This window comes from Lissotriton vulgaris, chromosome 8 (assembly GCF_964263255.1).
Source record: "Lissotriton vulgaris chromosome 8, aLisVul1.2, whole genome shotgun sequence".
Taxonomy (NCBI): domain Eukaryota; kingdom Metazoa; phylum Chordata; class Amphibia; order Caudata; family Salamandridae; genus Lissotriton; species Lissotriton vulgaris.
In genome coordinates, this window is record NC_141696.1 from 469,534,723 (window position 1) to 469,547,381 (window position 12,659).

At 40.8% G+C, this 12,659-nt stretch overlaps 1 protein-coding gene across 6 annotated transcripts in view; it reads left to right on the forward strand.

Annotated features, from left to right (window-relative positions):
• Nucleotides 1-12,659, forward strand: part of REPS2 (RALBP1 associated Eps domain containing 2) — a 1,031,179-nt gene that overhangs the window by 997,970 nt on the left and 20,550 nt on the right. For all 6 annotated transcript variants that reach the window (XM_086934261.1, XM_086934263.1, XM_086934264.1 and 3 more), the window contains one exon: nucleotides 939-1,081. In XM_086934261.1, coding sequence (XP_086790387.1) covers nucleotides 939-1,081 — 143 coding nt within the window. The remainder of the gene's footprint in view (nucleotides 1-938; nucleotides 1,082-12,659) is intronic.

Genomic DNA, 12,659 nt, shown 5'->3' on the forward strand with positions numbered 1-12,659 from the left:
TGAGCCTCTAGGCGCTACGATACCGCAGGTCAGCAAGCAGCAATCAGGCGCTATATATCTTCAAAGCCAGCAAGCCTTGGGAGCGTGGTGGGAGCGACCTCTTCTGCAGCAGGTCAGACAGTTAAGACATCCTACAGCCTTACCTTTAAGTTCTAGTGTGCAATCCTTTAGACACAGCATCATATGTAAAACATGCAAAGACTCTTCAATTTCATTTATGTTCTATGACACTGGCTCTCATCACTGCAGCATTACATTCATTGCAGCACATATCTGGTCCTCACACACAAATTTAAGTCTTAACATAAGGAGACATTACACCATTAAACCTTTGAACCATAAATGTACACTCCATCCTGCCATCCTTTGGGCATGGAGCTTGTACAACAAGGATGTGTATTGTAACAGTAGCAATGCTTCCAACTTTAGTATTACAGCACCACAATGGTCATCTAGACTACTCGTCATGCCATTTATCGGTCCTTGTTCGGAAGCTGACTGTAATTCATATTCAGTACCTGGGGTCCCGATCTGTCTATGACGTGTGAAAGGTGGTGTATTAGATGTGTCTGTATCCTTGTAAGCTGTTAACACAGTGTATTCTCCACAATGCCATACACTGTACTCAGGAACACAACTCATCTTTGAGTACAACTGTTGATAGAAACTGTTGATAGACCAAACAGCTTTATCCTCTGTACTACTCTGTGGACGGTTAATTTGATGTTTGATGTTTTTTGGTTTTTGTATAGCGCACATACACTCAATGGAGCATCTTGGCGCTGCTGATTTCACTGCAAAGATGAAATATTTGGGGGTGGTAGCTGAGCTTTAGATGTCCTTAGATTAGAGTCTTACATTTTGCATCAGATAATCCGTAAATCCATGTTTTTAGGAGTTTTTAGAAATTTGTTATATTTCTATTTCCCTCTCAAAAGGAGGTACAGCTCGCTCAGCCACCTTCCAAGCCGATGAGAAGGAAATTCCGCCAGGAGAGCCAGTCACTGGAAAACAAGGAGCAGTCTCCCACAGTCAGTCTGACGTCATCGCATTCACTCAAGGCACATCCTTCAGTCCAAAAGTAAGGAAATAATTCTTCCCCTGAAATATTTACTGTTACTATTGCTACAAGCTGACCGACTTTATTAAATTTACATGGGGGACCATTCCATTCGCTCTCTAGAAATCTTGGATTGGGATAGTGAGTTTGTAGTTAAGAATCGGTTTACTAAAGATCTGATGCACCAGTTGTGTCATGTGATCTTCAGATTTGTCAACAAATGTAGACCAGTAGACTCTGGAGAGAGATTCACAAAATGTTTTGTGGGACCCGGAGTGTATTGCTCGGGGCCTGTCAGAATAGTCGGATGATTGCACCTGACTGCTCAAGGATTCAGTTGCACATTTCTGGACTCCAGGGGGCCGATTCACAGAACTAACTTAAGACAAAACCCTAAACTTACTACTTTTGGTATTCACAGAAGGCATTTAGTAGTAGTAAAGTTAGGATTTTGTCATAAATTTGACTTAAGACAAACTTAAAACAGACTTAAGACAAACTTAAGACTAAATCCTAACTTAAGTCTGTCCGTCTGTCTTAAGTCTGTCTTAAGTTTGTCTTAAGTCTGTCTTAAGCCTGTCTTAAGTCAAACTTAAGACAAAATCCTAACTTTACTACTACTAAATGCCTTCAATGAAAACCAAAAGTAGTAAGTTTAGGATTTTGTCTACTACTTTTGGTATTCACAGAAGGCGTTTAGTAGTATTAAAGTTAGGATTTTGTCTTAAATTTGACAAACTTAAGACAGACTTAAGACAAAATCCCAACTTAAGTCTGTCAGTCTGTCTTAAGTCTGTCTTAAGTTTGCCTTAGAAGCAGATACTCAAATGGTAACTCTACGTTTTATGTTACCACAGATCTTAAATTCATGCTTCAGATATGAGTATGTTTTGGCAAAATCATACTTTTTTTAATGCAATTTCGTATAATGAAATATAAACACCTATGTTTTGAGAAATGTACTAGTATCTCATGGGATAATTGAACCTGGGAGAAAAGCTTGCATTCAAAAGTCACTCAAGATATTGCCATGAGACTGTTTCGAGACACCATTTGTGGAAACATTGGCTCTTGCCTGCGGTTTTAATGTTCTTGTGAGACATTTTCTGTTTGGAGCAGTTTTCCAATGGTGGAAATTTTGTTTATATTCTGTATAATTCATGTACCACTAAATTCACAAATTTTGCAAGACTTTGCCTATGTAAATTGCCCAAACTTGTTTCATAGAGGAAAGCCGTGCCTGATAACTAGCTATATTCAAAATTAATGACACAAAAACATTTCGCAGTCATACTGTAGAGAACCATAACCCTGAAATATTCCAATTGTGTGCCCTGATATGAAGTACACCCACTTACTTAATAATAGAAAAAATGTAACTGCAAACTGATCAAAATTTGCTTTAACAAAAAGAAACACACATGGTGCCATGCAAGCGTGTTCCCCTTGCAAAGGTTAACCAGCCACCATTTAAAAATCTAATTTTGCCAATGTCTAATTCTGAATGAAAAGATGGAATTCTATTTGTATACTTTTATGAATTGTGAATTCAATTCGAATAAAGTCTTTGAACTTGAACTTGAACTTGAACACCATTTAGTAGCTCTACGCTGCATTCATTTGTTAAACTGGTATTAACAGGATGAAACCTTTCCCAAGACAGTATTCATATGTGTCAACATGACAGAAGAGTTTAATAAACACTGCCAGAAAATTTGCCACATTACCCCACATTATTCATCTTGTCTTCTGGCATAATTTAGTCAACACGTCTGCATAATTTCATCAAATTTTTCCATTGGCTAAGTTCATATCCACATAATTATGGCCAGCAACACCTTTGCCTAAAAGTATGCAAGGCATTTCAGCAGAGTAAAGAAGCAGCATGTTAGCCCGAAATAAATTCCCTAGCTAAATAATGTGAAAACAAGTTAATTATTTGGTAAAAGAAGGTAAATGTCCATTTTGCTTCTAGTTGGGACACAGAAAAATATATTGACATGGTAGAGTTAAAATCAGTCTCCACTATTCCTCATAAATACATCTCTTAGTCCGTAAGAGTTTAAGAAGCGTGCCTTTTAGTTGTGTGAAGTACTCCCTACATAATATATGGCTGTTTGACCCTTCAAGTAACATGCTAGCCAAATAAAAATTATAGGTTTTTAATATAGGTTTATAGGTTTTTAATAAAAAAAATGCAATTTGACTTCATACCTTAAATCTGCACAATTACGACCCCAGCTATACAACCTCCTAAATTCCTCTACTCTCAAGTCACTGAGACCGCGAAGCGAAGACCAACACAAATCTTGTTTTTATTGTTACAGAACAATTCCCACTGCTGCTATTCACCTGTACCCTTTTCCTATATGCTGCTACTTTTATACTATGTTTTGGTATACAATGTTTTTCATTAATATGTTTTACACCTTGCTCTTTATGTAAAGCGCTCTGATACCCTACTTTGGGTCTGGGTCGCGCTATAGAAAACTCTAAAAATAAATAAATAAATGAACTAGGGAAGAGGTGTTTCAGGAGGGAGATGAGGTGAAAAAGGTGGGGAGAGTTACAAAAGGGAAAGTATTTATATGGAACCATTGAGGGTGATAGAACGTTTAGGAAACTCTGCAAGGTTGTGCGACAATCAAGTGTGGAACATGAGTCATTTGCCCAAATGTAAAGCTGTGGAAAAAGGGAAAGTAAGAGATGTTGCAGATGAAACCACACAGGATGATTAGTTGTGGGAAGATGAGGTGGAAAGGGAGCAAGGAAATGTGCGGAGTGAATCTGAGTCTATGGATGAAGTGGTTGAGACTCAAGGAAGTGAAGAGGTCAGTACGATGAGAATGGGCAGGTTGGGAAGGATCATCCACACTCAAGGATTTTGTGTTAAGTTAAGTGAAGTTCCATCAGACCATTTTGCTGTAACCTGTTTCTTTTGTCCACATGACGTATTAGAGTGGGAAATGTTAACATATTTATGTGTGGGAAAAGTTATTTTGCGTAAATTGAATTCTTAGATCAATTATTTGTTGTGTTGTTCAGCATATGTAGAGGCTGGATGTGTGGTGTTGCTGCACTGTGGTTTGGAATGTGCAGTACACTTTTGTAAAGTAAGATGTAATGGGGAGTTGAGGGTTCTGGTGGTGGCATTTGAAGGAAAGGCAGGAACGTGGAGGATGCTGTCTTTGTGATGTTCTGCCGTAACGCAGAGTTATGAATAACGAAAGTCGAATACTTGGATGGACGTGTTTACTTTCACTACACCTTATTTATTTCTGTCAAACGCCAAATATGGGTTGCCATACCACAACAGAGAGGAACATACCAAAACTTTGTCCATGGGTAGAACATTTTCGGTACATGATTAGTCATTATCATTTGGTAAATTACCTCAGTGTGTTACTTGGTAGAGGGAAGTCCAGAGACCTCCAAAGAAACACATTTATGCAAACTGAAGACCTGACATAAACCAGGAAGTCTAACTATCGTGGATCACACCTGTCCAAATGCTCTACATCTGTATGCTATTGTTAAAACACAATTGTCACAGTCCGTATGATTAACTATTGCGAAACACCAAAAGCAAATGTGCGCATCCAAGTCTAAGCCCATTACTTTTTTTAAAGTATTTTTGAGAGTGGGACATTATTAATGTGAGCCAACACAACTAACCTAAAAATCTTTCAAAGGAAATTCAAATTTCATGCCAACGAACCCTGTCGTAAAAATGGAAAAACTCTCCTATGGATACCTTAATTATAAGTGACCCCCCCTCCCCTCCCACACCTGAGTCCTGAGAGCTAAACTGAATCAGATTTTCAACTCTAATCCCAAAACACCACCCTTCTTCAAAGAAACGTTCTCTGAATCTTGTGCTACCCTGGGCAGGCATGCCAGGTCAGGCTAAATGCGACTCTCTCAAGTGACTGGCTCACTAATGCCTGAAATCTAGGCCTCTATTAATGTCGCACTACTTTTGATTAGCTTTTAATCCTAGGGGCGTCATATGGCTTTCTTTGTACCCATCCTGAAAAAACTTTTATCGCTAATCGGACCTTCAGAGTGTATTCCACTACCTCCTAGATTGATAACTATCTTTCCCAGCAGAGAAGCTAATAGACTACCGGTAGGAGATATATCTAGATCTTCTGTCATGAAAGGATTGGGGATTAAGCAGAAATGTCATGGCGCTTTTTACAAACTTGTATTTTACTATTGTATTTGCTCCCCTTTTGTCATTTTGTTTCATTGACTAACCCATTCTTCGCTTACCACAGGTTCATATTTGGACCTTTATGTGTGCACTATTTGATACAATGCCTATGTATATTCCCTATTTGACTCATGGACTGATCTGTTACCTTCATTTCCCTCAAACTGTAAAGCGCTCTGATATCCTTCGGGATCAAGCTCGCGCTATATAAAACTTTATAAATAAATAAAAATAAATACATTTATGCAAGACCTATTGCGTTGCTAACTGTAGTGATCACTGACAACGGGGGGGAGAAGGCACGGACAACGGGCGGGAGTAGAGAAGGCAGTAGGAGAACCTCATTAAAGAAAATAATGCTCACAGTCTATATAACACCTACCTTGTAACACTCGAAGTAAAGGGGCCAGTACCCATGGGAGGATACAAATGATGACATGGCCGTAATAAGGAGGGACTAACAAGCCTATAAACGAATTTGAAAGCAGCATTTAGGAAGGACAAAGACACAAGCCAATGAAAAATATGGGTGGGGGAGTAGGCGGGGCTTCCCTCACTTACTGAACTACAGCAGATCTTCACCAGAGCAGTGCTTGCATGCTGAATCTAGGCTCGACCTAACAAAGAGAATGCTTTGGAAGTCGTTTGAATTCATCATCCTGTCATTCTGGGCAAATCACTTAATCTCCACATCCCTAAAATAAAACTCACCTTGTGTAATGTAATCTGGTAAAACTGCTTTAAAAAACAAACTAAATACGGGATGCCTGGCACTGAAGCTTGTGTTAGCAGGTGTTGGTGCAAAATGATGACTGTGGAGGGCGATTAGGTCGGTAGAGTGTGAACTGTGCTAGCTGACTGGCTCCTGTTTCTCACACTAAAGCAGTCCTCCTATTTAACATCAAAAATGATCCTGCTTTCCTCCTTTCTATCATGGAATGTGAGCGGGAGACTTACAGGTGCTCCGTGGAGGAATATATATTGAAATTGGCGAACCACTGAAAGCTTAAGTCAGATGCCTGGCTTTGGCTCAGCTTGAGATCTTCTTGGAACCTCGAGCCCAAACCGAGCCAAGCTAACTTTCACAGGAGGCGACGTGGCCTCCTGGTAGAAACAGCTGCCAAAACTTGGTTCCAATCTAGGAAGGAGTTGCAGAGGCCAGTACAATGACAGGAGTGGTGGCTGCCATGTACCGAGGGTGGTGGGGCAGGTAAAAATGAAACTTTATTACCATTTTATTATTCGATTCTGGCCTGTGGGGCGAATCTCCTCTGCTCAAACAGAGTAGCCGCCCCTGAATGACAGACCATTCGAATATCCAATCTGTGGGTCATTAGTAAATATTAATGCCCGCAATCTCATCCATTGTGCAAATTAACTATTTTTTGTTCTAATTTGCATTGGGAATTTTCGTATAACATAATAACTGATATCCGTGATTAGGTAACACTGCTGCTTAGGGTCAGATCATTATTGCCTCTTCTTTGGAAGTTGTGTAAGCAGTGTGACCAGCTTTTGTAACTCAAAATTTAAGAACACGAACTTGGGGCCTATTTTGGAAGCTGATGACATTTTGTCAGGCTCGCACTGTGTGAAAATCACAATACGTGGTAATAGGAAAAATATGTGGTTCAGTCAGAAAGTTTTGATCTTTGAAAATACCTGAAGGCAATTTGGATGTTATCCTTGGGGTCTCAAATGACTGGCTTACATTTTTAGCGTGCTGATGTCTTGTCCAACAATCTGAGTGTGGGATGCTAGTCAATTCAATATACCTCAATGCCCAAGAAAACTGTAAATCTGAGTAGGAATATATACACTCATTTGGTGGATGCATATTTTTCTTGTGATCCACACAACTTTTTTTTAGCGATAAACGCTGGAAAGCTACTTCTGTTGTAGGTTTCCAGGACCCAGCCTGGACACTGTGAACCTGTGAAATGAATATGCTTCAGGATTGGGCGGGACAGTGCACCTGAAATATATTTTTTAATGTTTCTATTCAGAGACATAGCATGTTTCCCCAAGGAGAAACGTCTTCCCTTCCACCCCTACAAAACACTGATCTTACTTAAGACACTTTCCATGCGCCACTCTAGCTGGACTGGAAAGGATTTGAAACCTGTTCAGTTGGTATTATCAATTAGTAACTCACAAGTCGAATGGTTTTTCAGCTTCAAATGCTCACACTTCATCACAGGAGACAACCAGGACAGGTTTCAGTTGCAAAAAGTTATTATAACGCTCCTATTTATTTCAAATTGTAAAATCTTGCAGCACTTGAGTATGAAAATCTCACATCCAACATATGATGCTCCCTGCCCTTCCCTTACTCTACCTTTTAAACAGGCAACGCTGAAATAACTAAGCACAGAAAGTTAGGATCAGGTCAAAGGCCCAGTGGAACAAGCAGGAGGACGTTTTGGCTGCTAACCAGACCACGTGACTCCAAACCGAGTCCCTTAAAAAATCGATTCACTGCATGAAGAATTAAGTCGGTTTTTATTCCCTGGATTTGTGACATCTGTAAAGCTTTTTCTCCTCCCTTGTGTTGCTTTTCTGAAGATTTGCTTCAAAGCAGATAGTTGAACTCTTGACCACCCTGGCTGTTGGACTTACTAAAGTTTTTACCACTATGGGCTGCTTCATCTACTTCCCTGGTGATGCAGTAGTCTGAACTGAGTAGTTTTTGTTTGCTGCATCCCCTGTGGGATTTGTTCTTTTAGTATGTTTTTACTTTTAGGCTAAAATTAAACAACTCTCAGACATGGCATCCTTCACTGCTGGTTAAACTTTTGAAATTGCTGTTCAACAAGAGCATCCCAACTCTCTGAACTTGTACACTACGTTTAGTTCACCGATGATCACTTAACCGGTTCCCAGTGACATTAGTGTGACCTCGAAGGGAATTCTGCTTGGCCTCCAGCTCCTCCAGAGCAGGTAGAGGCAGGCCCACTGAAATTATGTAGAAGGGTTAACAAAATTATATGGCAAGTATTATTGAGTTATGTAGCAGTAAAACACCACTTTTCTGTCATTTTTTACGCGTGTTAACCCTGTCTGTACAAAGACTTCATCTCATTAGTGTCAGTTTAACACCTAAATATAGTAATCAGCAACTGAGGGTGACCAGCAACCTTTACAAAGGACATGCAACTGTGTGGCAACATGGGTGGCAGTATTTCTAGTTACTTGTGTTCCGTTTGAGCCAGAATTTATTTTTATTGTTAAAACCTGCAAATTATGCAGCAGATGAAGGATTATGTGGCAAGTGCGGCAAATCCATAATTAGGAGGGAAAATGGCATAGTTCTAATGGGTGTAGGAGTGACAATAAATACCTGCAGGGTTCCCACCCTGTTGTTGGCTGTAAGTGGTGTAAGTGTGCCTACTTCAGGGCTCAGAATCCCGGCAGGACAAGAGGGTCAAATAGGGACATTTTTTTTACCAGCAAAGGTGAAATCAGAAAAGTCTTGTCAATGCTTGATACATTTCTAGCATATGTACAGGTACACTGTAATTATCCAAACTTGCTGCTGTGGTTTTTGTATGTATAATTATGGATTTGCAGCATCTTCTGCATAATTCATCATCTGCTGGATAATCTGCAAATGTTAACAAAGAAAATTGTTTCTATCTCAAACGGATCAAAAGTTACTAAGAATGTGACAACATGTGCTGCTGTGCAGTGGAAAGCCCTTCACAAAGATGGTCTGGTCACCTTTCTGTTGCTTATTGCTAAGTTTGTGTTTTAAACTGGTACTAATGTGGTGAAACCTTTGCCCAGACATTGCTAAGAAGTCTAACAATGATTAAACTAATGTAGTGATACTATCACAAAATGTGGCCATTACACTGCGTAATTTGCCTTTTCTTGCTCAGTAATTTATCAGGGGCGGATTGTCCCGGTGGACAGAGGAGCGTCGCCCCACTGCTTTCTCGCAGTGCGAGAAGCAGAAACATAAAATGGTATTATGAATACCATTTTATGTTTCTGCTTCTCATACTGCAAGAAAGCAGAAGGGTTTGGTTGGGGGTGGGCGGTTCTGCTCCAGGGAGGGGAGGAGTGGCTTGCCCACCGTTGTGGGCGCTGACTGTTTGGTCGGCCCTTTAGGCACTCTCCTGTTTTCTCCATGTAGGCTGCATGCAGCCTGCATGGAGAAAACGGCCTCCCCATAGACGCATGTGCGGTCAATGTCCCAGCCAATTACAACGCTGCCATTGCAGCATTGTGATTGGCTTAGGGGAAGAGAGGGAGGCTGCCTGCTTCATGTGAGGAGTAGAGAGAGGAGACACGACACGAGACCGGAGGCGAAGGTAAGTTTAATTATTTTTTTTAATGAACGCCCCTCCCCCCAACTTGCGAGTCATGCTGGCTGCGACTGTCATTTAGTCAACTCTGCCGAATAATTTGGTCTTCCCCTGCTGCATAATTCCAGTATATTGAGAATCATGGAATATAAATTAACACTTATTTATTCCATGTGTGCAAGCAAAGAATATACAGTAGCACATTAAAATTGAGTATGCACAGTGTATCAGCGACCCAGTTATCTCCGTCCTACACTGAAGTGCATTGAAACCGAACACAATGGGCCTCTTCACATGCATTCGCAAGTGTTGATGGTGTTCTCTATACTAGTGGTAGGACCACCTGAGTGCCCTTGTTTGCGTACACATCTTCAAAATCACGGACACTTAGGTGGCCCTACCACCAGCACCCAACCGTGCAGTATTTGATTAAAAGGTGCACTTGGGCCCACTCTTAAGCTGGTCTCCAGACAGGTGGCACGGTCAGGTCACATGCCAGCTGAGCTCATTTTGCCCGGAAATAAGACAAGGCAAACACGAACTAGACAAACCAGCATGAGCCAGACATCTGCCGAGGTAGCTCGGTCTGAACGGGATGCAAAAAATGCATTCTCAAACTCACCTTTGTCTTGGAGAACCAATTGGTAAGGATTTTTATAGACCATGTTGTAATTTTTTGGGGGGGATTTTATATAGGGCAAACTCAACACAAAGGTATTAGAGCCATTTACATGAGCACGAGTTTGGTTACAGACGGACACATTAATTTTGTTAGGCACATGGAAATTAAGTGATTTGCCCAGAATCACAGGATGTTGAGAGTCCCTGCCGAGACTCGAATCCGGTTATCTAGCTTCGAGGTCGACCGCTCTAGTCGTTAGGCCACAAACGTTCTCTTTTGAGGGGTTCTTATCATGATGCCATGTAGAAATAGTGTTTTTTGGCCTTCTGAGCTGTGTAGGCTGCTTCCTGGAACTATCTTGAAGGAAACCCCAGATGCCTAGCCCTCATCCCCATCCCAACTGATGTTTTCCTCTATTCGTGGCAAATTAGCCCTTACTAAGGAGGTACAACTTAACTGTGAGCATCTCGAAGATGATATTGTCTTTCTGGGCACCCTATATAAAATAATGAACAACATTAAACGAAAAAGAGGGACTTGGCACATTCTGCAGTGGTGACATGGCCCAAGCAGTTTTATGGTGCCTGTTTGGTAAGGTGCTATAATCGAAAAAAATATGGGCATTTAGAGACAGAGTAATATTAGGACAACATACTCTCAGCTGTCCTTTGAAAATCTTCTTGTCTCAGTCCTCTTACTAGTTATTTGTATGGCTCCTAGCCAGGGCCACTGGAATAATGAGGCTGCAGCGATTTTCAAATCATTATGAATTTGCTGCATTTGCCACACAATCCATTATCTGCTGCATAATCTGCAGATTTTACCAAAAAATGTGTTTCTAGCTCAAACGGATCAAAAGTTACAAATAAAGATTGACTGGCCATCTTTTAGTAGTTTATCACTGTATTTTGGTGTTAATTTGGTACTAGTTAACGTGAACCCTTTTCTCAGACATTGTTACCAGGTGTACAAGCATTGGCATAGTCAATAGGTCTTGCTTATGGGACCTTATAAGTATTTAGTTTTGCAGCACAATATCCCTGGTGCAACAACATCACTTGTTGCATGGCTAAACCTTGTACCTTATAAGTGTTTAGCTATGCAACAGTTGATGTTGTTGCACCAAGGATATTGTGCTGAAGTTAACCAGCACAATATCCTTGGTGCAACAATATCAAATGTTGCATGGCTAAACACGTATAAGGTCCCAAAGGCGAGACCTATTAGCTATGCCAATGCTTGTTAAAAATGTTATCTTTTAAACAGGCTGGCGGAACAAGGAATGAAAAATAAAGGGGATGAAGGGAAGTGAAGGAAGGAATGGGCATGACTACGAACAATGTGGTGAGGTGGTAAAGGAAGAGACGAGGAATGAGGGAGGCCAAGTATCATGGTGAGGATGGGGCAGGTAGTAATAGGAGGGCATGAATGCATGAGGGAAAGAGCGTATGAGGGGCGAGTAAGTGAGATGGGGACCCACTGAAGGCTGTGGAGGCAAGATAGGACTCAAAGAATTTTGGTGTCGGAGACAAATGAGTATGGGAGGGCAACGAAAGGGGGTGTGGGAGGGAAGAGGGTTAGAATACATTTTCAGGGTGAGGGATAAATGGGTAGTGCGGAGCGGTTTCTGGGAAGTTAAGGGTTGTGAAGTGGGCGAGGAAAGAATCTATGGCTGTGGGGGTGAAAGAGACCTTAGGGGTTGTAGGGAAGCCAAGATGGGTCAATAGAGGAAAGGCAGGGCCGAGGTAGGAATTTGTGGGCGGAAGTAAAGACTGAGTTAACATGAGTGGGCAGGATGAGTGAGGGTGAGGGGAAGGCATATGGGGGCATTAATTGAAGATCTAAAGGGAACTCAAACAGAGAAAAGAGGTGGAAGTGAGAGAATACGGATGTGAAACTGCTTTACCTCTCTCGAACACCGAATCCTTTCTGAGTAGATTCTCAGTCATATATTTTGAGGAGAATCTACCTGGAGGAGATATGGTGAAAAAACAATCATTATGCACATACCAAAATCACAAGCTACAAACAGCAGAGCAAGACACATTTTATAAACTTACAGGATAAGATAGCAGGCAGATTACACCAATCCAACCTGCTCAGGCCCCAGACAGTAGTACTAATATTATCGTGGAGTAATTCACTCAAGTGCCAAAATAACAACAGTTACAAGTTGCATTAAGCCCCTTCTACTTCCAAGGAGCCCAAATCAGTAATATGACTCCAGAACTATAAATTACCAAACGGACATCAGATTTTTTTACCCATTTATCATTAGCTTGACAGTTTCTGGAAATGTACGCATTTCACCTGAAAGTATACTTTTTTTTTACTATAAATAAGTAAACCCAATACCTCCAAACAAAAGCTTGCAGTTTTTTATGAAAAAGTAAAACAGTAGTTTTTCCAACATAACAATTTTTCAATTTTAGTAAAATACACCTTTGAGTC